The 26,817-nt window shown below is 47.8% G+C and overlaps 1 protein-coding gene across 3 annotated transcripts; it reads right to left on the reverse strand.

Moving 5' to 3' along the window:
* On the reverse strand, window positions 1–26,613 carry VPS54 (VPS54 subunit of GARP complex). Of its 3 annotated transcripts, none has more exons than XM_078870361.1 (24): window positions 26,490–26,613; window positions 21,296–21,538; window positions 20,241–20,482; window positions 19,512–19,599; window positions 19,135–19,169; window positions 17,375–17,527; window positions 16,269–16,654; window positions 15,014–15,140; window positions 13,141–13,248; window positions 12,245–12,300; window positions 11,699–11,795; window positions 10,354–10,551; window positions 9,949–10,079; window positions 9,026–9,155; window positions 8,010–8,191; window positions 7,530–7,642; window positions 7,263–7,326; window positions 6,486–6,591; window positions 5,614–5,701; window positions 4,300–4,421; window positions 3,642–3,722; window positions 2,738–2,845; window positions 2,224–2,318; window positions 1–595 (listed from the first exon to the last, which is right to left on the reverse strand). In XM_078870361.1, the coding sequence occupies exons 2-24, from the start codon at window positions 21,489–21,491 to the stop codon at window positions 490–492; spliced, it is 3,012 nt and encodes a 1,003-aa protein (XP_078726487.1). In that variant the 5' UTR covers window positions 21,492–21,538; window positions 26,490–26,613; the 3' UTR covers window positions 1–489. The 3 variants fall into 3 exon arrangements, with proteins under 3 accessions (XP_078726487.1, XP_078726485.1, XP_078726486.1); XM_078870359.1 differs by having other exon boundaries at window positions 8,010–8,194; XM_078870360.1 differs by lacking the exon at window positions 26,490–26,613 and adding an exon at window positions 26,357–26,483 and having other exon boundaries at window positions 8,010–8,194.
* Between the last annotated feature and the right edge of the window lie 204 nt (window positions 26,614–26,817).

A 26,817-nucleotide genomic window follows, 5' to 3' on the forward strand; every position in this document is an offset into this window, starting at 1 on the left:
GGGGAGGGGGGGGGGGGTTCAAATTGCACATTTTTACATACATATGTATAAAAAAAAACAAATCACGAGAAATAAGACAACAGTATCCCCCCCTACAGCATTGAGCGCAGCTCTTACACAGTTTGTGTCGACGAGGCAAAGTGCGCCCCCCCCACCAGGCGACGGCTTTCCTCAACGCCTTCGCAATTCACCTTCAGCCACAACAGGAGTCACAATCGTCGTCGAGTTGAAGTCTTCCTGCGGTCACCATTGTTCGCTCCGCGGCACCCCACTTCCGCGTCAGCCGTTGGGGGTGGGGGGGGAGTTTTCGGTTGCCCATTGCCGAGTTGTCGCCGATGGTTGAGCGGTCATGGTAACGGTGGATATTTTGGCAAAACGCCGGCTCCGCACGTGGTTGGGGCGGGAGGAGCAGGGTGGCGGGGGCAGGAGGCTGCGGTGGGGGACAGGAGCATTCTCCTCTTGGGGGAGGGGGGGGGGCGGTGGTAGATATCACCTCTTCTGCTCCCAGATCTCAGTCAGATTGAGGTCCAACTGCTCCAGGCCATTCAGCCCACGCAGATTCCCCACGTAGAACGCCAGGTCGGATGTCACCAGCCTGGCACGACGCACAACGCGTTATAGCTTGTACGCATCGTCGTCATCATCATCATCGTCGTCGTCGTCGTCGTCAGCTGTGATCTATCGCACCTCCGCTTAGCACGGTTGGCTTACGTACGGCACAAAAGAAATTCAACATTCGTATCCACTGCATGACGAAGGCCTCCCCCCACCCCGAACTGTCGGCGTCTCTCACGGTTCTGTGAAGTGACAATATCTGGTGCCCACTTTCATCGCTCAATCCCGACGGTGGTCTTACTCTGGGCCGCGTTTACCTCCTTTTTCTGCCACTCCATTGTTAGTCTCGGCCATCATCCCCCTCCAGCGACTCGTCCAGCCCCAAGCCCACTTACTTTTCGAAACAGTCAATGTCGTGTCTCGTACGTACGCATATCTCTACTCCAGGTGTTTATCTTTCTCTACTCTTGCTGTAATTCCATCGGAAAGAATGCTGTTCACACAGATCAATATCAAACTTTTAAACTTTAAATTTTACCGGGCAAGGCACACAGCCATATAGCTCTTGTTCAGAGGTGACCTGGCCACAAATGACAGCTCAACAAAGTGGCTTAACACGTGGACATTTATAGCAGCCAAATACTCTAAACGCGTGTGTCTAAATTTGGGAGGGACAAACTGGAGGACCAGGAGAAAAATCCACACGACCATGGTGAGAACACGCAAACTCCAAATATACAGCAGGCATCAGGGTCGGCATCGAACCCCACGACCTCCTGTATACCAGGCGAGGTAGTTTACACCTCACGACAAAGGCGAGATGTTAACCATCAAGTATGTTACCCTCTCATAACAAGACATTCTGAAATGCTACATATACCTGCACAGGCATCACAGGGTGGATTGAGCACAAGGGGAAACAGACCCGCTTAATACTTGGACTCTTCCCCATCCTACCCCTCCCCCTCGTGTCTCACTCAACCCTCTCCAACCACTCTCGGATTGAGCAATCAAGGCTTTCTGTCAGAGCCTCTATCCAGTCTTCCTTCGCTCAGTCGGTGGTCGCTCATTCTCCTCTGCTGTCCCCACAGTTTGGAACTCACTTCCCCCGGCCATCCGTGCTGTCGACTCCCTAACCCTGTTCAAGTCCAAGGTCAAGACCTTCCTTTTTTTCCCTCTGCCCATGAATTCCTGCCTCTCTCTACAAAATAAACATGCCCATAACAGTGAGTGTTGAAGTGTTGCCAATGTTGACAAGAGCTCAATCGATGCCAGCATTCCTGAACGGAGGATTGAAGTCAAGCTGAGCAGCCAGTGTATGCCAATGTTTCTCAGCAGGGCACCCAATGTGATACTGACCAGGTACTCTCTGTACATTTATCAACAACAACGCCTTCAAAGGCAAAAATATGTGATCGGTGACGGCGCAGGCAATGTCCCTTCTTCACAGCAAATTAGATTATCTAGCACACATGGTTATATAAGTGCTATGAAGATGGGGACATTGCCTGCAATGTTGCCTTTCCGTTTAAGGGCGGCGTTGTTGACGAGCGTTTGTCATTTGTGCTTTGTGCAGCGGCTGCCAACGGAGCTTCGCCATACAATCATCGACTCATCGACTGTCGTTTTCGATTCTGTCGTGGGGGGTGCGCACGCGCGGGAACCCACCCGTGCTGCGGTCCCCCGTCGTTCACGACGCCGAGACGAGACAGCTGCCCCTTGAGGTGCTGTTTGAAGCAGGCGTTGATCCGCAGGAAGAGCAACTTGGTTGCGGCCGGGAACAGGACAGGGGCCGAGAGAAAACAGGAGGGCCGTTCAAACTGTACGGGAGCCGGACAGCTATGCGTGCGATAAATAATCAGCTCAGAGACAATACACAACACGCGCGGTGCTGATGTTTCTAAATCGAGATTGGAAACTCATTTCTTTTGAGCTGCTTTTTGTGTTTAGTTTGTTGCCCTTACACCACACCTCCTACGTACGGTGCAAAAGAGGTTCAATATACAAACAAATAAACTATGGGACCTTTCCTCCCAAATTATATTCAAATCGTGCCACCGGTGGCCACGTCGAAGGATGCAAGGAAAGTTCCACCGGGAAAATCTTAACACGCACACCTGCGGACACTTTTTTGGCGACCCGCGCGGAGACACCGACAGCAACGGCGGTGCCGACGACTCACCTGCACCTGCTCGTTTGGCAGCAGCTCACACACGGCCTCGTGCATCTTGGCCATCTGCTTGCTCACGTTGCGGAAGCACGCCGACGGCACGGGCGCCTTTACCTCGTACTGCGCGCGCACGCAAGCACGCACGCAAGCACGCACGCACGCACGCAAGCGGGGAAAAAAACGACGGGGCGCAATCGGCGACGGGTGAAGCGGCGTGCGATTCCCAAAGCTCGTCAAAAAAGCCACGCGGGCGCCGAGATAGCAAATAAATAATTCACTTATGCGGTACTCCTTCGCCAGGTGAATTATTGTGTTTCGAGCCGAGGGTGCTTAACGTTTAATCCGCTACTCTGGGCAGAGCGGAAACCGTTCATTGTACGAGCGCGAGTTGCGTGGCTAAACTGGTGGCTACGTCAGCACTCTGCAATGGATCCTGTCACATGTTTGGTCGAACAATAACAGTGCCCAGGTTCATCGTAAAGAAAAGAAAAACACATTTTTAAAAAGAGGAACGGCCAACAAACTGGAGAGACGATCATTAACTATTGAAAGGTCATTTTTAATAACATTGGAAAAGGTGGCTCAGCTGATTGAAGACTGTAAAATGTGGCAACACTGTCATTCGATGTACTCCGCAGCATGGGAAGGACTGAAGCTCATTCTGTAAAGGCAACCGAGTTGATAATATCTACTTGGACATGTATTTTCATTTTAAAAAAACGGACCACGCTGGAATTCAGCGCACTTTTATCTGCTGCTCAATAGAACCTGCAATGTATTGGCATCCACGTGGCGCTGTTAACATATTGGCTTATTCGAAGTGAAGTTGGAAAACGACTCTTTGGACAAAGAAGAAAAGGAAAATTGATTCACTGAGATCGACGGATGCGTGGCTGTGAATTAAAACAAAACTCACTCTGAATAGCAGCTTCTCACACATGCTGTCCATTATCGCGACCAACTTGGCGGAAATCTCCCCTATGTGGTCGCTGTAATCCTGTGGCAAAAACAATGGCACATGGGAATAAAGAGTGCGTAGTGAGTGGTGTGTGGCATTGTGCTTGCATCTAGCACACAAGTCGTCCGCAAGGACTGCAACAACCCAAATAACAAATAGGTAGTACCACCTTGTGTCTCCTGGGATGTTTCAACGAGAGTTTGAAGGTGTGTAAATGAGACCAAAAAAAGTTCAAATTATAGAAAATGTAGGCATAGCTAAAGCACACAATGAGAGTTTTATCTGGGCAAGGAGGCAACGAAGTAGTATCATTCAGGTTCTAAAGAACAAAGTAACCCTATATGAAGCACCTCCCGATTGGCACGGTTGGTTACATACGGTGCGAAAGAAGTTCAACATACATCAACTGCCAAGTTGTCAAACGGTAATTTATGGACGGCGGACATCTCGCTGGACGTAGTGACGTCACGCGAAAGGCGACAACGCAATGACCGCAATGTTTGCGCGTGCTGTCAAATTTCCGGCGACGCACGCAACCTATTGACGGAAGATGTGCATATCGTGACTCAGGTCTCATTTCGCAAAACATCGCCCCCCACCGCCCCCCCTCCCTTACCTTGGTCATGTGGTCAAAGTGTCGCAGCATGTTGTACTGCTTGGGCTGGAGGCGGGCCTCGAAGTGTGCGCGGATGAGCGGGATGTATTGCAGGATGAGCTGCAGGCAGCGCGATGCCAGCGCTGGGCACACGGCAAGAGAAGACGCAGCAGGCAGTGAGCAGCACAGCAGCTAGTGATGGGCGATCCCGAGAAGAATCGTACTTTTTAATTTTTTACTGCAACAAAACGCTCACGCGGCACAACGCGCCGGTGACCATGAGGAGGGGAGAACGGAAAATTCGCGAAAAATTTGAATCGGCACGACGGGGACCATAGGTGGGGGAGAGGGCACTGGGTCCACTGCATCAACCAAGTCGGGACCCCATGTAGAGGAGGGGGGGGTGGAAATCTATATGGGGGGGAAGAGGGGGAGGGAGAAATAACCAACATACCAAGGGAATGTTTAACACGTAGGCTTTCGCAAGCAAATGTTTTTGTATTCTGGGCTTACTCTCCAACACACAAGTGGTGTGCTGAATCAGTGATGAATTGGCACGTTTTGTTTACGTGACAACCCTTACTAATTTGGCTGTCGGGTGGCGGGGGGTTTAACGACACATTCATATTACGTAGAAGGGAAACAATAAAATAATAAAATGATAAAACTATTATTTTATTGTTTCCCTTCTACGTGACTTTACCGAAAGAACCAAGAATCCCTGCAGTCACGAAAGCTTTAAATCAACATTTATATTTACGCGATATAACCCGAAAAACCTCAATTATCGATACTAAGGGAAGACCAAGGATAGGGGGGAGAGGGGAAGGAAGACAAGGGAGAAGAGGGGGGGGATAGGAATCGTACTTGAACCTTCATCCATGGGCAATCTTACAGGAATCGCGATTATTACTGCCGTGCCCATGTTAACCTACATTTGCTCGAATGTGGTTCTAGCAGGGTTAGCCTGCCATCTAAGGGCCATCTTCGGAATCGCTGCTACATTCCCATTCATTTGCATTGTGGTCCAGAAAATACAATGGAAATGTGGGATTCTATGAAATCCTGGATCTCTGTTCAAATGAATGTCATTCCATTCACGACTCCATGGTCCGTGAACAGATGGCACACTTTAGCAGTCCCACATACAATATTCTACAAAATTGCACAATAATAACTATCCAACAACCCTTTTACAAACATTAATCCATCCTGAGGATTTCATAGCAATTCCGGGATATGAATCACGGTAATCGTCCAGTATTACTTTCAGCATTTACTCACATTCAGTGCCGTACAGAGTACAACTCGGAGCCGCGAACTGGGAACTCTCACCGAGGTTTTTGGTGGTGATGGTCTTCAAGCCGACCACCTGCAAGGCCCCAGCGCCCAGCACGAGCTGACAGCTGCGAGAGTTGAAGTGCTTCATATGACAATGGGAATAAGCAAATAGATATTGGTCATCAGGGCTTTCAGAAACACACAGAGACGTCATCCTACACCACGATGTTTCTTTTTGAGTTTTCTGTCCCGAGTTGCCCTAAGGCAGATCTCCCCCGACTCAAGCACCCTCCTCCATCCATTCCCACAGAATCCTTTTACATCTCACAACTCCCACTGCGTATCAGAGTACTTTAGGCCGTAACAAGGCGAGGATACCAGAAATGGCTTCCGGTTATCTTTTGCAACAGAGTTTATTTGACGACACCCATCAGGCGTTCTAGATTTGAAGCTTTCGTGACTGCAAGGATTCATACTCTTTGTTTTTTTTGGTAAAGTCACGTAGGTAAAACAATAAAATAACTGTGTTATTATAATAACACAGTTATTTTGCTGTGCCTTTTTACACCTGATGAGGGAGGCTTGTGTTGCCTCCGAAACGTCGCGATTTAATTTAGTTGTTTTCATTTAGTTTATTTTATTAATTGGTTTACCTACGTGACTTTACCGAAAAAAACAAACAATATGAACCCATCAGGAGTGTTTGCCAATGGCGATGATGATGATGATTATGGCTACAAACTAACGTCAAATATTAGATGAATTTGCAATGTCCTGGGCTCTCACACCCGATTTAATGAAATAAACGAGTGACTAAACTAATGCGATGAAACTTCCAGATGCTGCGCGGCAGCGGGTGACGAAAAAAAGAGCGAATATTACAACAGAGCATCGTCAACAGTGCCCGACGCGACTGCCTCACACACCTTCAGGAGGTCTGTGAGCCTGGGCAGCATGTCCGTGGTGACGGACGGGATATCCTCCACACACTGGCAGTACTCCAGCACCATGCGGATCAACAGCAGCACGGTGCTGCATCCACACAATCGCAACACACGCGCGATCGCGTTATGCGTGCATGCGCACACAAAGACAATATCCTGCGCAAACACCACAATCCAGGGGCATTGGGCCTTAGTGACGGATTGCATAAAGACTTATGGCGCAGTGACGTGGGCCAGCGTTAGAGCGTTCGCAGCTCGTTTGGAATGTTCGCAGTTTGAGTCCGGCAGGCGACCCTGGTTATTACTGGGGGTTGCATTAACTGTGAAATATACGCAGTCTGTTTCGCATAGAACGTCAAAGATCTCCTGAATTCATCTGACATGAGCCGGCCTTTTATTGCTGGCATCAGGGTCCAAATGTTCCACATTTGAAAAATAACCTGCACAGTAGTCAATTGTGATTACACACAGCAGCATCACCCCCTACTGATAAACAACCGCAGACTACGTCTGTGCCAAACGTATTGCCTTAGTGATGGCCTTGCGCTATAAGAACGGCATGAATAGCAAATGTACAAAATAATTCGTTAATTATTAATACGATAGTGGTTACTGACGACATGGCAATAATAAAAACGCTCGATAGAATAACTCCCGCAGCAGCAGAAGGGCATGCAAGCATCGAGAGTGGACTACAATTATTATTTGTTAAACTACAGAATCCAGCCACGCAGAACAGAGTGTGTGGGGAACTCTCACCTCACCACCGTGTACTTCTGCCCGTCCACGAAGAGGTAGTCAGCCAGCTTCTTGTTTTGTGATGCTGTCACGCGCGAAAAAAAATTGTTCCATATAAATTATACGCTGATGCTGCGTTGGCAGTGGTACACAAACACAACAACAACATCACCAGCCGTCAATAACACGTCTGCCTTAAAATGAATGTATTTTCTTAGTCTGGAATACCCGGGTGGCCAGTGAAGGCCGTATAGGTTTTGGGTCTTGTCAAAGACCGGCCTTGGATACCTGCGGGCTTTCTCTCCGACAACGCGATCACTCCTCCGGCCATCGAGTCGACGAGCTGCTGAAACTCCGCGGGGACGTCCGCCTGTTTCCATCGCTCGTTATCGAGCAGCAAGCTGCTCCGCGCGACAATGGCAGGCGGATTAAAATCACTCACAGATGGACATCGACGCACCACCTAGAAATTTGTATTTTACAAACAAAACGTTTTTGTTGTTGTTGTTGATGGGCATGATAGTTCATGCCCGAGGTGTGGTTGGTGAGGCACCAAAAAAATTGTTTGGAAAGTAGATAGATGCTGTAGGATATGACGGTGCTGGTAGCGTGCGTGATGATCAAGGCGATGATGGTAATCTCGCTGGTACTCGAGTTGCTGGTACTGGTTTTATTGTTCCTGGTGGTGCTGGTCAAGGCAATGGTCGTCGTCGTTGTGGTGGTGGTGGTGGCGACGGTGAACCAGCCACGCTCATGGTGTGCGCGCACCTCAATTTTGTTCTCCGCTCCTCGTGGAAGCGCTGCACGAAGCGGCTCGCCTGGCTCTGCAGCGCCCCCCGCAGTGAGGTGCTCTTGCGGCCCGAGATCTCCTCCGATACGGCCACGAACCCCTCCACGGCCTGCGAGAGGGCCACGAACTCCGCGGGGCTCAGCCTCTCGAGCGATCCGTCCTGCTGACAACCACCACAAACCACCGCATTAAAATTGAGGAAGAACAATGGAAGGGTAACGCGTGGATTTTCCAACGCGCTATTTGCCGTCAAAATTATTTGATTAGCGACAGTGCACGGTTTAAACTCTGGACAATAAAATGAAGTCGCGTGCAATGATGTCGTGGAGAGGTGAGGTGCACGCGATCTGCCGATTGACGAACCATGGTGTAGCCATCTCTACTGCTGGGCGGACGGGACGGGGGGGGGGGTGGAATTTAACGAGACCCATTCCTTCAACCGCTGCTCCAGATTGAATTGAACCAGCGGCCCCTGATTCTGCAAGTCCGCTGTGCCAACCGTTACACTGCGGCAGCTCCCTTCGATGCCCGGTTCGTGCTGGATGCAGCAGTCGCGTTTTCAAATGTGATTTGTGACTTTGATCACTACCTGTGTATCGATAGTTCAATGTTAATGTGACATTTTATTGAGGGACTACTGCTGTGTGGTGTTATCATGGTGTGGTCTGTTCTGTTGTTTTTGCTTGCCTGGCCCAAGCTTGATAATTCGGACTAAAATAAAACACGGATTTATTTTTTGTTACTTGCTTACCATTGTCTCTATTTTGAACTATCGTTTTTTTAAATTGTTTGTTGTAACTTGCCGACCCACCCATTCTGGACATCTGTAAAAATAGCTTCATAGCTCATCGGATTCCTCCCTCCAGTCTAAATAAAGATTCTGAAAATCGTAAAATACATCATTGTTACGAGACGTTGCTATACGTGCAGGAAAAAAACCGACTGAACGCGTTTTTTTCGCCATTTATTCTCGCAAAAATGAAGCTCCACTTACACGTGCCCTGGCCATGATGAACTTGACGCAGCGGTCGTGGCAGCAGTCCGAGGTGCTGTGCAGCAGCTCCTGGACGCTGCTGGACACTCGCTCCAACTCCAGCACGCTGAGTCGCAGCTCCTCCCCCAACCTGGGCGCAAATGCACGAGAGGCGAGCGCCACGCACGCACACCGTAAAAACACATTGCCACGCGCGTCTTCAATCGACACGCCGTACAGCGCGTGTCAATACACTGCCAGTTGAGGACAACCCCAGGTCGTGCGGCACACGGGCAATGGTTGGTGAAGGCAAAGAGCGCAGACTTGGCAGTATAAAGGGACGCCAAGACCTCGCTTAAAGCGTGGTGTTCACACTGTAATGCGTGTATTCGCTATAACGCGGTTTTTCCACTCGGGAACACTTTTCGTACGAAGTGGAACGTGCACCGTGATAACGCGGAAAGCGTTCCTCTCTCTTTTTCTTGGTCTTCATATCCAAGCGCGTGTCTCTCCGTGATTGTCTGGACAATGTTTTAGCTTGAGTTGCGTTTTCTTTGTCAGTGTCCACTGTTTTCCGATTCATGCAATAGCCGGCAATATGCAGCGAAGGGAAACAGTGGTCGTATAATTTGTTTAACAGAGGCATTCGGACACAGACAGAGGGTAAAAGGAAATGGAGCTCCAAACTTTGGGGCAGCAGAGAATATTGAGTGACCACCCACACTGAGCTCTCATACTATTTAGATGCAGGCGTTAGGTGATGGGTTGAATAAAATGCACACGTTAAGTCTTTTAAAAAAAAACAAGCGTAAAACTCATACAGGAGGTAGAAAACATACGGCACGTAGCCAGAGACACTCGCAAGCAGAGAGCCGGACAATCACAACATTGGCACGAGCGCATTACGGGCGGTCGCGAAGCGTGCAGCTGCGTCCGAAACTCACAGCTGCAGCTGAAGGCCCTCGTGAGCCTTCGAGGAAGCCAAGGCCTTGTCACAGCTGGCCGAGGAGTCCGTCGTCTGCTCGGTGTCGGACGCAGAGCCACTCGACGGCGTGTCACCTCCGCCAGCAGCGTCCTGACGCACGACCCAGACAAAGTCACGATTGGCATTGAGAGCACTCGCTCTTATTATTATTGTGGTCCTCCCTTGCATGCGAGAGGGGCAAGCAGTGAAGCTGGCAGCAGACCTCGCGGCCTTTACCACCCCCACTGCTGCAGATGACATGCAACGTTAGGCACTCATTTTAGGCCGAGCGGAGTCGGCAGTGGGGTGGGGGGGGGCAAGGCCAGGAGGGAGTAGGGAGACAAAATATTTAGGGATTTTTATTTTTATTTTAACGTGTCCGAACCTCCTGCTGGCCAACATTGGGGAGCTCGCCGCCCGGCCTGCATTCCAGCACGGGGAGGTCCGAGCGTTCGGCGGCGTTGTGGCTGCGCTGCGATGGGCCGCGGGGAGGAGGCCGCGTCCTCTCCTCCAGCTCGCGGGCCCTCTCGTAAGCGCGCTCCAGCGCCATGTGCACCACGTCCCGCATCACGCCCAGCGTGGCCTGTGGGCGCGACAACACGCGCCCCGCGCGCCAAAACGAACATTGCATTTCCATCGAGACGGCACCGTTCGCGTAATCAATCGGAATCGGAATGTTTATTTACTGGAGGTACCTGGATGAGCTATAAAGGCCTTTTTCGTAGATGTCCAGTACGTGTCGGGTCAAAACGTTACAACACACAATACCAAAACACGATAGGAGTACAAAGTATAGAAAAAAATACAAATAAAACTAAACAATTTTTATCTTACCAGGTAAAGCCCACTGAGCTAATAGCTTATTTTTGAGAAGCGACCTCGCCACAAAGGATAGCTTAATAAAGTGGATGAACATGTGAAATTTCTAGTAGCAAAATAATCTAAATGCACGTTTCTAAATGTGGAAAAACCATGAAAAAATCCACATGACTACGGGAGAGAGGAACACGCAAAATACAAATATAAAGGCTTCAGGGTCAGGATAGAACCCCTGATCTCATGCATACCAGGCAAGGAAGATAACATCACACCACCATGGTTGCCTTGAAATAAAGAAATAATATTGGTTCTAATCGCTTGAGTACATTCTTCCAGTCAGTTCTCATATAAGTAACACATTCTTACATTACACCGATTGGGGGCGACACAGAGTAACTTCTGATACAATACAAACACACTTCTTACATAAGGACAGCTGGTCTTACTCCCAAGAGGTTGGGATTACATAAAGCGCCTAACACATTCCTTCGGAGGGAGCTGGTAAGAACGTTGGGTTGCTTGGTCAATGGCCAGGGTCAACGGCAGCGTGGTGTATTCCGCAAATATGCCCGACTGTGAGGGCGGGCACAAGCCGGCGTGAGTAGGTTAAACGTTGAGTTTTATAAGGGCACCACAGAGTGACCAGCCCCCCCCCACGCAGCCCCACCCCACCTAGCCCCACCCCTCCTACCCCCCCACGCAGCCCCACCCTATCCCACCAACCCTTCCCCACCCAGCCCCTCCCCACCCAGCCCCTCCCCACACTCCCCACCCAGCCCCACCCTCCCCACCCAACCCCACCCTCCCCTCCCTCCCCATCCAACCCCTCCCTGCACGACAGACACAATAATCCCCTGTGGGCTGGTGTAACCAGGAGCTTCCTACCAGTATAATCATGTCGCAAGACATACCTTCACCCGACGTAGAAATACGAGAAGGTTCGAGAAGACCTTCTGGAGGAGTTCGAGCCAGAGAGGAAAGATCATCAACCGTATTTGATCTGCCAGTCTAAAGACAAACAACAATGGGATGCACAGGCGACAGGGTTAACATTAAAACATCAATTTGAAGCTTTCGTGACTGCAGGGATTCATATTCTTGGTTCTTTCGGTAAAGTTACGTAGAAGAGAAATAATAACATAATAAAATAAAACAATAAAATTCTCCCGTTTCGATTGCAGCACAAGAAATCATCATCAGGTGTGAAAACCACGGCAAGAAAATTTGAAAAAAGTGGCGTTTTTTTTTTCAAATGATATTGCTGTGGTTTTCACAACTGATGATGATTGCTTGTGTTGCAATCGAAACGTCGTGATAATTTTTTTTTTCATTATTTCCCTTCTACGTGACTTTACCGAAAGAACCAAGAATATTAAAACATCAATCACGACTGCGTTTAATAAATGCATTGAGTTCCGAATGTAAGTACCAAGAAGGCGCAGATGAAATGTCCTTACTTTGTCACGATTTCAGTGTCAATTTCATCAACTTGAGAAATTGCTTCCATCACAGTCTGTGCAGAACAAGAAAGATCGTTATTCTCAATTTGACCTTGTACATACCTTTTTTCTCAAACTAATCATGCCTTCACGCTGCTCATGTGACGCAGCTGTTTCGGCGGCCAGACAGAGAGCTGTCACCACCATGTGGAAAAGTAGTGGAATGTAACCGCATGTTCGAGCAAAATTAAGTTCCATATATCATTATTACAAGCGCTGCTTATTTCAACAAGATATTGCCTCTCCCTTGAAATGTAGACGACAACAATACTTATGTTACTCCACCTAATATGCGCATTAAATATATCCATTTTCCAAACTAAGCAGAGGCGTTTGGTAAATGTTATAAACACAGCGCCGATCAGGATGTAATACCGCATCGTTTCATTGACCAAAATGGCTTATGACGCTCACAATATACGCATCGAATGTTGTGCAAGAATCGATTATTTATAATTATGCCCACGATATTCAGTTGATTATCTGTTACGCGAGGTTACTGTAATGGACACAACTGCGAATATCCTCAACAAAAACACGCAAAAATGTTTTAAACAATTACTGTCAAAAACTAGACAAAATACAAGCACCACATGGATTTATAAACAGTAGGGAAGAATACACAAATCATATGAAAGCATTACCACACTGCTGACGTAGCCTCAACAATGCCTTGGGAAAGCCCCTGAATCGTGACAGTTCATTGAATAGCTGGGGTGCATCACAGTGTGCCGACGATAGCGTGACGCCACGCCACGTGGCAACGATAGCATGTGACGCCACGCCACGTGGCAACGATAGCTTGTGACGCCACGCCACGTGGCAACGATAGCATGTGACGCCACGCCACAAACCTGCTTGACGATGTTCCTCACGGCCATGACGATGCGGTCATTGTACATGTCCAGAAAGTCCAACCTCCGCTGGCGCAGCAACCCAAACACGAGGGACACCAGCCGCTCCTGTACACAAGACCACACGCCATGCATTTTGGGACACGCGCGAGAGAGAGAGAGCGAGCGAGCGCACGTGCCTCGAGCGGCAGCGCGTTCGCCGCTCGTGTCAGAGGTTGTGCGGTTAAGACCCGGGGCAGTCAGCCCTGGTTCAATACTGGAGGCATATTAAATCGCAAAATTGCGTGCCGACTACTTTTACGGTGGACTTCAAAGGTCCCGTGACGCGATTCGCAAAAGGGGTAGGCCGGTGTATCTGCTGGCGTTATGGTACAAAAGTTGCCAATTTGGAATAATTCTGTGCACATTTTATAGTTTTTTACCGTAATTGATTAAAAATTTTTTGCGTGTTTTTGTTTAGGATATTCACAGTTTTGTCCATTACAGTAACCTGTTAAAATAGCATTTCATGCAAGTGTAAACATAATTACAGTGTTTGTATACCAATGTTTTGTTTCTATATTCCAATTTAAAATATGAACTGCAATGACAGTGAACAAGCACAGAATTAAATATCCAATGTTCTCTGTCTCTCTGCTTTTAATGGCCACTGCCAAAAACTTGAGTTTTCCACTAGATTATGCATATTGCCTCTAAAAATCTAAAATGTATGTAAAATTGTCATGCAACGAATGCTCCTTGCAGGACATAGAACATGTCTTCGCACCTCCGATTAGCACGGTTGGCTACATACATGCAAAAGATGTTCAACATACATACATCATCATCATATTTCTCCATTCTGCTCACCACAATAAAATCATCGTCGTATTATCGTGCAATCATCATCGCCGTCGTCATTAATCCATGTATAATACTGCTAACATCATAAATGTAAATAATAAAATTCGACATCTATTCACCAGCCATCATCGTCATTTGCTGCACTGTTCACCACGGTATAAGTAACTAATATTTACTGCAATAATCAATCTAATCAATCATCATTTCCAAAAACATTGTCATGCCTTGGAACAGCTGGCAGTTTACTCCACAGAGGAACACACACATTTTACAATAATACTTCACACCATAATCCATCAAAATCAGCCAACGTTCAATTAGACACGCGTGCACTATAATTAATTTCATAACTGAAGTCGAGATAATTTCAATATAGAGTAATAATTTACAGCCCTCCACTGCTCAATCCCTACATCGTGTTAGTTGTGGACGTGTATTGACCATACTTCACCAAACTGGTCAGTGCGGGTTGTTGAAGTAGCTAGGACTATATCAGTAGCAAGGACCCTTGCCTACGTACGGTGCGAAAGAAGTTAAACACACACATACGTACATACGTCTGCTCTCTAGGATTTTCACCGACACACACGGCTGTGTACTAACAGCAGCAAGAGTTACAAAAGGTAAACTATCCGTGCGTCACGTCAAGATACATCCTCTCCTCCGCGCCACGCACACCCCCCCCCCCCCCATGGGAATATTAAGAGATCCATACTCTTAGTTCTTTCGGTAAAGTCACGTAGGTAAAAAATGAAATTAAAATTTATAAAAATAAAACAGTAAAATCACGACGTTTCGTCATCAGCAAATCTGGCTGTGACGGTCCCACCTGATGACGGAGACTTGTGTTGCCTCCGAAACGTCGTGATTTTACTGTTTTATTTTTATAAATTTTAATTTCATTTTTTACCTACGTGACTTTACCGAAAGAACTAAGAGTATGAATCCTTGCAGTCACGGAAGCTTCAAATGTAGAAACATTAAGAGAGCGATGATCAATCACCGGGGCGAAAAGGGAAACCACACACACCTCCTCCAGCACGGCCTCCCCTTCCTGCAGGGTCCTGTTGAGGTCCACCTCGGCATACCTGCAGATCTCCTCCACCATCATCTTGTCGATGAGCTTTTCCAGCTCGCACAGCTGGGAGCCGAGGTGCCTGCGTACGCACGTCATTGGTCGCATTGGGCACTCGGGTCTGCATGGCCGATCGCGCGCAAAACATGTACACAGAGAGAGCGTAGCACACTGCAGAGAGAATAGCATTGGTGCAGGAAGGCCTTCATTCCGGAATGGCTCGGTGGTAGCTGTGCGTGTGTGTGGACAATTCTTGAACAGAAAGGGTTGCAATGCTCACCTCTACTTGACACACTCATGACATGGCAAAATTGATTAAACAAATACTTACCCGACCGTTGATTCCCTTTGCAAAATTATGAACTTTCACAATATAGATTCATGAAAAATCTATATTTTAGCATCGCCGCAATGTGGTGCACGCAAAGTCCAAAGTGACAGGTCAAGGGGCACGGCGGTGGTGAAATGTTAACTCCCTCGCTGGGTATACAGGAGGTTGTGGGTTCAATCCTGACCCTGACACCTGCTGTATATTTAAAATTTGCATGTCTCTCTCTCTCCCCGTGGTCGTGTGGATTTTTCTCCTCCAATTTTTCCCTCCACATGTAAAAACATGCGTTTAAGAGTATATGGCTGCTATAACATTTGTGCATGATAAGCCACTGTATTGGGCTATCATTTGTGGCCTGGTCTCTTCTGGAAAAGAGCGATATAGCTCAGTGTGCCTTACCTGGTGAAATAATAAATAGTTCATAGTTGATAATATAAAGTAGTATTTACAGAAGTTGAGACGTTTTAAAAGTTTACCACTCGAGTAGATGCCCATTTCACCACAGGGACTCTTCTACTTACGAACATTCTACTTACGAACTTTCAGATATATGAGCAAACTTGTCCGTATGTCCAGTTGCCTGTTCAGACCAAGAGTCATAAGTTCAACCGCCACGCAATAAATGGCGGTAGTGGCATCTACACCTGCAGAACATGAAGAACCAGTGGCATCTACATCCATAGGAAATTACTGTATACAACCTTTAAAGCCATTCCCCGTGTTTAATGTACATGCCGTACAACATGTTCATTAGACTTACGAACAAAATGACTTAACGAACAGACCTCTGGGACCCAACTCGTCCGTAATGCAGCGTCCTCATACAGCAGTTACTGTATAAGGGCGCTGCCTGCGTGCGCACGCGCGGGTCCGTCTCACCGGAAGCTGTGCACCCCCTGCAGCTCCTGCTGCAGCACCTCCTGCGTGGTGGCGATGAGGTCGAGGGCGCCGCTGTACTCGGCCGTGGACAGCAGCAGCTGCACGGTGGGCTGCGTCTGCTGCACGGCCGCCATCAGCTTGAGCTTGCCGTGCAGCGACGCGGCGTTGCGTCGCGCCGTCGCGAGGCGCAGCACCCGCAGCGAGCCACTCGCCAGCACCGTGTCCACGCGCCCCACGAGGGAGCGCAGCGAGCGAACCGTGAGCGCCGCTCGCCGCAGGTGCTCCTGCACGTCGCGCTGGGACTCCATCGCCTGGAAGAAGGCATCGGAGCGAAGCGAGATCTGCCGCGCCAGGTTCACCTCCACCACGTCCAGGTAGTGGCTCAGCTACGTTGGGAGCGGGCGGGGGCGGGGGTGTGAGAGGAGAGCGGAAGTTACGGACACATTAATTTCACGTTTCACAATTGGGTTTCTTTTGGCGAGGCCATAACCTGCTGCCGGGTGAGGACCTCTCCATGCCGAGCGAGTCGTGTGAGTTATTATGCCGGACTTCACCATGCTGGTTAGTGCGGATTAGTGAAGGCAGAGAACACACACATTGCAGCAGAGTAAAATACAGTAGAACCCCTCTTAACGACAGTAAACTGGTTCCACGAAATCGGTCGCTAAATTATTTGGTCATTAAGAGAGTATATGAAATGCATGTTAAAGGCTTAATTTGTTCCGATAGCATCGAAAGTTACCCTTTTACACCCAAAAAACGTACTTTATAATATTTTAACAATTAACAATGGATATAAATACATTAAGTTACTAACAACATTATAAACACATCGATTAACATGGTTAATGAATGCCCCGCGGCCGCCTATAATGGCTTGTCTATCCACGGCGGCTATCCATCCAGACACTATCAAAGTTCAAACTTGCTTATCTTCTAAAGGTCTGACAAGACTGGGCAGATTCTGGGTGATTTGATCAAAGGCAAAAACTGTTTAAATTACAATCCTCAATGACGGACGATACTTTTCACAGACACCTTGCATACTGCGATCGACCCGCAACTCTCCGTTGTGGCGCGAGGGATTAATTCGTGGCGGCGCGCACCTTCTCCTGCAGGAGGCGCGAAGAGAATCCGTCGGGCACCGCCGTGGCGTTCCTGGCGCCCACGCGCTTCTGCGCGCCGCCAAACTGTGACCAGGGCAGCACCGTGTTGAACGTGGCCGGATCCTCCAGGGCAAAGTCTGGCTTCAGAAACATCTGAAGGACGGGAACACCAACGTCCGCGTCGTACAAGGATGCACCTAAGAACGCTGACCCCATCCCCCCCCCATATAAAACCAGTACAAGTGTTGTGTGGTAAGAAGGACGCTGAAGCCAGTCGTGTTGGGGCTGACGCCAAACTCGGGGGAAGGGGTTAACACAGAGTTATTAACTAATCTCCCCAGGGGAAGGGTACTGGGAGTTCCCTACACCCCACCAGGCTATCAGGCTCTTCCCACAGCACTGACCGAGGGTTCATCCAACTCGGCCAGCCGGGTAAAGCAGCCCCCTTAGCCTGGCTCTCAATCCCTCTATCCCGGAGCCCCCTACTCCCCTAACACTCACTCTCCTGGCTCACCGCGAAGACCCCGTCTACGTCACGGGTCTCCCCTCAAATACGCCGGGTGGTATGACGTCACTTTTCCTTGACGGCATTCCCCCCCGAGGCGAGTGTGACCTGACGTCAGCACTCCACTCCTCAATGCAAGTATAAATTGCCTTGCATCGCGGACCCATGTCAAGATGCCCGAGTCGGCCGCGAGAGCCACTCATAGTCCGGTGGTGAGCTATGTGGTCTGCCTGCGATGTCCCGAACAGGACACAAATTCAAGATAAAGGGAGGAACTACCTGGCTTCTCTGTCTCGCAGGCACCTGGACCTCACATGACCGGGTTAGAACGACACATGGGTGGTACGACCGCCTCCTTCATAAGCGGAGAATTAAGGAGTCACATAAATGTGTCCGTGGTTAAGTGCAATCCATCACTCGCGTAACATTGTGTCGCGCAGCATGGCTATTTATGAGCATGTGGGTCTCTGTGCGAGTGAAGTGTAATCCATCACTGATAATTGCCCACCACACACTTTTGCAGAAGGTACCAATAAAATCTACCTGGCGACCCTAAATGCCATGGAATGGCTTTCCAAACTCAACAGTTAGTTATAAACTCAGTTCATTTATTTTCAAATGTCATAAGGTTTAAAGAATCATCTTGTATTGTGTGTTGTTGAGGTCTGTGTAACTTTAACAGACTCAAGGATAACAACTTGTATACGTGAAGCATGCATATGTTTCACGTGTGTGTGTGTTATCTTCTCAAGCATCTTGGGTCTATTCATGCACATGTACAGCCCTTTGTCAACTTCATGCTAGATGAGAGCTTTCTATAGGCCCCTTCGTCTCAACTGTTGTACTTATACTTGTGTGTTCTCGACCATTTCTGTCTACTCCTTTACATAATAATATACATGTAATTTAAGAATATAATCTAAACCATGAAATCTGATGGATGTTGTGGCGTTGCATGACCTATAATACCAGCGGTGGCCAACTGGCGTCTTCCGAGCCGCATGCGGCTCTTTAATACACCGCATGTGGCTCGATCGAAGGGGCGTAACGTCGAATGCACCATCTCAGTCGTAGCAAAGAATAAGGAATGTCTCCCGTGCCGTGCTGAAAACTGTCTACATATCTAGACACTTGGCTCTGTGCAGAACTCCTCGGTACGTTTTGCCTCTTGGTCTGTTTCAGGTTGGCCACCCTTGACCTATACTATCAATGTGTAATGCGCTGTTGAGTTTATGGCGATTATTGTTTAACTTACTTTAGGCACTTGTTCCAGATCACTTTGCTGTTTGCCTGTTGAAGATACAATAAGAAAGGCTTAATGATTCACTTGGGATTGTATGAAAAATTTCAACAACACTCGTTTCTATAAACTGTCAAGTTTACGTATGTAATTTTAAAAGCCAATACAGCCACAACCAAAGAAAATGTTCCGAAAAATCTTGTTTCAGTTTCAGCAATAAAGTGGGGGTTTCAAAACTTGAGTAAATTATCAACTCAAGACAATACAATACAAACTAGATGCGAGGGCTATTCTCCAACACAAAGGGTTGCACTGCTCGAAAACTCGAATGGAAGGACATTCAACCGAAAGCACAAAAGAAGTGTGTAATCGGCCTTCATGTGCCCACTCACCGTGCGTGCAACTGACAGCATCAAGGACCCGATCCACTTCGTCCTTCTGCGGACATGTAGCCTGGTACTTCTGGTGGACTGCGTAACACTGTGAGGGAACAAACACACGGTTAACCGCGCTGGCCCGTGAGATTCAGGGCACAAGAAGCCACTCGTTAAAAACAACTTCATTTAAACCGTTGTCATGCACAAGGCTGTGAATAGAAATAATACTTTTGGAGACAAAATGCCAGCATAGTAAAGGTTACATCCTGAATTCCTGCATATGTCAAACACTACCCAGGCTCCCTCCTGATTAAGATTCCGAGACATGATGAGATAGGGCGCATTTATGGTGGTTCGGTCATAGACAAAAATTCTGATTCTCGCTGTTGGGTCTTCCCTGTCAATGTTCACACTGTACAAGTTATCTCCTGCAAAACATCAGACAATGTTTCAACCCTTCCATCTCCATTACAATGTGCCATAAATTCAAGTCCCTTGTGGTTCTGTGCAGATGAACTAAAGAGGTTTGTTTGTTCGTATCCTTTACACAAGCGGGATATTAAAAATAAACCCACTGGAGACATGTGAGAAGGCAATGCCTCTTGATTATTAAAGACCTGGGTGACATCGAGAACAAATGAAGAACACAATATTAAAAAAAACATTTAAATATTCACAAAGGCAGGGTATATTTTCCAATTATATAATGCATAAGTGGTGACCCGTGGGCATCGCTTTGCCCACCTTGCTGGTGCTGCTCAGGTACTTCTCAAAGTCCTCGCGCGTCACCTCCGGCAGGTGGGGCGACGGCTGGACGGGCACCTCGGTGAACTCGAGGCCCCACGTCTTGGTGAAGAAGTCGGACTCGCGCTTGGCCCTCCGCGGGTCATTGAGCGCCGCCGGTAGGTTCACCTTCGAGTGGTACACCGTCCACTTGTGCTGGTCCGTCACTACGCTCGGCCCGTTCCGGGCCTCCCGCAACCCATCTGGTGGAACGAATTAAGCAATGAGCGGTGGAGGGGGGGGAAGGAGGTGGTCGCCCCCGGTGGCTCAGAGGTCAAAGAGAGCAGAGTTGGCACCGCTAAGAATCTGCATTCAAATCTAGGTTTCAGTCGCCCTCAATTGAATGTAAAACAGCCGATTGTCTCGGCCTGATCACCGTCGATGACTGCACACAGAGAAACATCGGGTTGAATTTGGTTCTCCACTACATTTGGCTCTGTGATAACTGCGTGTGGACAATTCTCTAACAGGAAGGGTTGCGATGCTCACTCTACGTGACAGTCTCATGAGATAGTAATATTTGGATAAAATTATGGTGAACATAAATCAATGCTCAAACATATGCTTAACCGACTTCATAATTTTCGCTAAACTATAAAATTTCACAATTTAGGTTCACGATTGAGTTTGCAAATAAATATTTTAGTTTTCCAATGTCGTGCATGCAAAGTCCATAGTGACAGGTATAACATGAAGTGGCATGTACAGAAGGTCATAAGTTTTACAAGTTTATGACTCGAGCATAGCCCATTGATCTATAAAACCTCTTTTTTAAGGGCAACTCAGCCAGCAGACAGCAGCAGCAGAATAGACATATCAGGAACCAGTAGTGGGCTCCGCCAGCCTTCCCATAACTACAGCATCCTCAATTGCTTCAGCATTCACACGTGCACCTAATATCACAGAACCTAGCTACTCGTGTATTCACGCGATGGTGTTACTTGTGCTGCCTCTATTGCTGGCGTGGGGTTTACAAACGGATGGCTTCCGTGACGCGAGACACCGCCGTGAGCCACCTTGCACACGTGGCACCGAAGAGTCGTTGGGGCACACATCCGGAAGCGAGCGGCTCGGGTGGAGTGCCTTGGCACGGGCCGCCGCTGCTGCGGTGACGACGCCGCCCTTGCCAAGCTCCTCGGCGGCCCTGCCGCGCGCCAACGCCGCCGACGCCGGTGTAGCTGTCGACGGGGGGCCTTGCCTGCCGCTGGCCATGACTCGATCTCGCCCCCCGCCCGCCACCGCCGCTGCTCGGCCTGCGCCTGCAGAGCGGTTTGGAAACAAGAAACGAAACGTTGGCCGACACGGAAAGGCCGCGCGTGGAGTCGAATAGAATTCTGCCGCGTAGGTTATCGCGCGTTTGTGTTCTGTAGAGCTCTTCGACGCCGGTTTTCCTGAAGAAGCCTCCAGCCATGTGCAACGAAACGTCAAGACATCACACCAAACAACACGAGGTGCAAACCCGAAAACATCGCAGAGCATGCCGGTCACGTGTTGCAATATTAACCAGTAGCAGCTGCTGCTGTGCTTTATTATTTAAACATGTACTGTGTATTGATATTGTAGAGTAATGTTTCAAGCCCTACACAAAAGCCAAATGTCAAAGTGCTGTCCCTGTTCAATGTGAGGGTGAAGCAGTATTAAATTCCTATTTACAACCCTCAGCCAGTGGTGGACGCTCTACATACAGTAGGTAGGTTTGATACGCTACGTCATGTATACCTCAAAAGTATTATTTTTTTCTGTCTCATAAATATACTGAATACCCATGTCCATTGTATTGTAATAAATGAAAAAAGTATATTCTGTAATGTATACATTGCAATAACGTACATTCATAGTGTTTATTAAATAATGATATAATATTAATGCACTCAGCATTTTTTTTCTTCCAAACATTGATAGTAATTGATTTGACATGCACCGGTATAATACGTTTTAATTATGCATGTCGGCATGCATAGAACACGCAGTTAACTTAACGACATTTAATCCCCCCCAATTTACCGCTAAAAGACAGCCTCCCCGTACCGTGCGGGCAATAGGGTTAATTTGACCATACTTCACCACACTGCGAGTTTGTGAAGGTGGGGAGCACGGACGTTGGAGCATAGTACCATACAATCAAGGTTTTTACCATTCTGTCCTCTGCTGACATCGTAGTCCCGCAGCTGGGGACAACATGCGTTTATATTTGCGGTGGTCGCCAACGGAATGTGGTCAAGAGGCATTAAAAGAGTGCAACCCTTTAAATTTGTTGTGAAACAGAGGCCAAAATATCGTGGCAAGTACTCGTGCTTAACAAGTAGCATGGTATAAACTGCGCATCACAATTGGACTCGGCTTCTAACACATCTGCAAGGGTTAAAAATCAAAGTGCTATGCCAAAGTTCAGTGAGCAGCATTAGCAGCTATACAAACGTGCCGTTTATAATGTAACACACACACAGTTTCACAAGCCCCAATGCTCATGGTCCATGAAAGAGCTGACTGCACCAGTGGTGTTGTGCTGGAAAACAGGTTTCATTGTGGGAGTGTTCGTGACAAATACTGAAGTGTGCAACAATGCCATCAAATTCGCAGTGAAATTTGTACAACAGATTTGCACTGCATCAGCACTCATTATCGAAACATAACCAATCAAGGCAGATAGCAAATCATCTAAGTTAAAACAAACTAATTTAAAGTAAAGCATTTTTTTCCAATTCATTTCTACTGCACCAAAATATCTACCATGAGTGATGCGATCCAGTCTAACACATGACCATTAATTTTAAAAAATATATAGCCCTCCAATCAACTGTTGGACTATGGCCTGTCCATGCCTTTCAGTCACTTCCTTTGCACCATACATAGCCAACCACGCTAAACGGATGACAACTAAACACAAAAAGCATTTCTAAAGAAATGAGTTTTCAAACTAAATTGAAAAGTGCATAGCTCCAGTGGCTTCTTAATAGCGCGAGGAAGAGTGTTCCAGACAGCCGCAGAAGCGGCTCCAAAACCGTGAGACGCAGTGGCCGTCTTTATTCAATGACTAGCCCGTGACCATACTGGTCTGTGCGTGTTGGTGAAGGAGGCGGCAGGCCCAGGACCGTTTCATATAAAACCTACTAATGACATTAGCCGCGGCTGGCAACGAAACTCAGGTTGCCAAGTTCAAAGTGCAGTGTGCTATCCACCGCTCCACCACTCTACCCCACATCAAAATGAGGGCATCTAATTACGAAATGCATTCGTGCATGCAATTTACACATCATATCAATGTGAATTACACGTGCCATTTAAGGTTAATGTGCAATAATACTCATTGAAATGTTTGCGTGGCTTACGTCTGCATGAAAAAAAAACTGATGCAAGCGAGATGAAAGCGTAGTCATCAACGTGCTCTGTGGGTCCTACGATGGAGAGTTTTGTCATTTGTACCGAAAAACTACCAACATTTTGAAGTAGAACACTATTTTGAAGGAATAAAAGGTATTTGAAAGATTGTCATTGAGAGCGGGTTTTGACCATCAATTGTAAAAACTCGGTCGCACTTGCCAGATTATAAGATGCCCAACATTTGCTTTGACATACAGAAGTCTCAATGTGGAGAATACCTCTGTATGGGAATGAAGCAGAAGTTGCGATACTTATAAAAAAACACATTGAACTGGTGACCAATAGCGACCTTACGGAAAAGCCACGTGGAATCTGATTTGATGCAATGCCAGGCCACATCCCCTAAACTTGTAGTGCCTTGAGATGATCAGATGACATTTAGACTCGATATGAATCCAAAGGCCATTATTATATTGATTAATCCAGTCACTTATAAACAAGCCAGGGGATATAGTAATAAGATGGACACTATAAAACACAAATGTCATTTAATAAGCACTATGCAATAGTTATGTAATACCATTGCTAGGCCAAGTCTTTATCTAATCGTAAAACTGAATATTATTGCCCAATCAAAATCAACGAATTTTGCCTCAACTGTTATGGTGAGCAGGGATCTCTGGGGGAACTTTAGGGGGGCTCATGCAGTTAGAAGTAGTCAAGTCAAGCAAGGGATGTTGCCACACTGCCATCTGCCACCCACCACGTAGCCCTGGTGTGGGGAGGCCCTTATCCAGCAGTAAATTTACAAAGGGCTATGCGTGAACACGTACAAAAAGAGGGTGTTCATATGGGTGGCCTCCTCTCCATACAAGGCAGATGCCCCGAGATGCCCCCACGTTTATTTTGTCCTCGCATCGCCACTTGTCGTGCAGGTTTCCTTGTACAGTCGAGTGACAACTGCACCGATTTGTTTTACAACACACGTTGCCACTCACAGAGTACCGCGGCAAATAATCCGCACAAAAATATTTAATTACTGAGATGCGCGTGCGATATACACACACACACAAGGACGTGGCCCCTTGGATATCCAGCCAAAAACAAACACTAAAAGCGCTCAGGTTTTGTAAGCACGAATGCAGGCAACACTTCCTAGACTAGACTAACACACTCCACCCCCATCAGTGGCTCGGTTGAAGCCGTGTACAGTGCCAGTACTCGAGAGACACGGTGACTTACCCCGATTATTAGTTTCAAATGAGGAATTCGCCTGCAACTAGATCGTTTCCCTGCATTCAATCCGGCCTCATTAGGCAGTATAGCCCTTCAATTGAGAATAAACCAAGCGTAGTGTCTGAAAACGTCCCAATTGTTTCTGCTCCTTGTGCTCATTAAGGCGATATTCACATCCCCTTGTTTAAAGTCCCTGTGCCAGCGGTGAGAATTCCACCATCCTCTGCTGGGGAGAATCTATTCACAGGACAGCCACTGATGACTACCCCCACCCCCACACACACAAAGTGGGGCATAAACAATCGACCCCAACAAAATGATGGGCTGAATCAACCCCCAGCATGTAATTTAAATTGGAACAGTCCGATTACGGGCCGTTCGTTCCACCAATGAGCCATCTAATAAGAATAGAATCCGGATCTAGGCATGCACAGCCCTCTGTTAATTCACTGCTATGTATACATTGCTATTTATTTTTTATCACGGTTGAGAAGCACAGGCTCAAAATGCCAAGCGGTCACCAAAAGAGCAAAGCAACGAATACGTGTGTGTGCGTACGGAGATATGGAAAAGTGTGTATAAATACATGAGCATATGTGTGTATACAGTATAAGTGTGTGCTCGAGAGCATTGTATATAGAAAAGGGCAATAGACTGTGCATATCGCACGCGTATGTCAGAGTATCTGATAGTCATATCGACACTTCACGTGGTCTCCAAGCGCATCTAGCCTGGCACAGGTGCCGTGGGGACGTCACCGCCACTTTGTGGCGAACACAAGTTTTTGTTTGTTGAGCATCTGTTGAGCATTTCCCATTTTTGGTCAAAAGCGAATCGCTATGGATTGGTCCACTGAAGCTCTTAACACAACTGAACTAAACAGGCTCCATAAAAAAAATCTGAATTCAAGTAACGAGTGGCGATAACAGCTAAAAAGCTAACTGTCATTTTAAAGAGAACTTGGATTTAAACATTCAAATCGTATCACACCCAACTGGATTCACTTCTTAATTGAATTCAATGAGATGATCCAACGTGGGTTCTTGATCAAACGAGCGGAGAGCAGCACTCATTCTCCTGTTTCGTGGTGGCAATTCCATATCACGATGGCGGGGGACAGTACATCCAAACGAAACCTACAATATACAGAGGAAAGCTACAGTCCCAATAATCTTTAAAAAAAATGGTCCTGCTACACTGGAACGTGTGGCCAATTTTGTGAATGAGTTTGGCTTAGTGTGGGAGGAAAATCTGAAAACACAAAAGCTTGGGGGGGGAGGAGAGATAAAACTCAAAACTCCGCACAGATGGAATCAAACCATGGAACTCAATCCAAGTAAGAGGACCGTATGAACGCGCACTTATGCTGCCACCTGTTCCACAGCGACACAAAGCGAGCACGATACGAAACCCAATCAAAAACAGCAAAACAATTAGCAGTAATTAGCCATTAAAACAACTAGGCTCAATTAACACGGGCGGCCTGGGCCGGTCTCGCAGACACAACACACTCCCCGGACCTTCAGGTGCGTCCACCGCCTTCGCGACGACACCGGTGCGCTGCGTTTAGTCCCCGCCGTCACCGCCGTAGTTTGATTAAGCGGAACGCGCTTAATGAGCAGCTTAATTGGCTGCGTAATTGTCGCTCTTTACCTGGTTTCGCCGCTTCGCTCACAGCCGCAAGTCGGCGGCGGCCATGTTGGTGTTGACGGTTTCCTTCCCGGCGTCCCTAGCGCGAGCGCGTGACGTCTCCTGCCCCCTCCTCTCTCGCCTTCCACCTCCCCCCTCTATCCCCCCCCCCTATATCCCCCCCCCCTATATCCCCCCCCCTCTATCTCCCCCTCTATCGCCCCCTCTATCCCTCCCCCTCTATCCCCCCCTCCCCCTCTATCTCCCCCCCTCTATCCCTCCCCCTCTACCCCCCCCTCAATCCCCCCTCTATCCCCCCCCTCTATCCCCCCCCCTTTATCCCCCCCCTCTC

The sequence above is a fragment of the Lampetra fluviatilis genome, chromosome 30 (genome assembly GCF_964198595.1).
Source record: "Lampetra fluviatilis chromosome 30, kcLamFluv1.1, whole genome shotgun sequence".
Lineage (NCBI taxonomy): Eukaryota > Metazoa > Chordata > Hyperoartia > Petromyzontiformes > Petromyzontidae > Lampetra > Lampetra fluviatilis.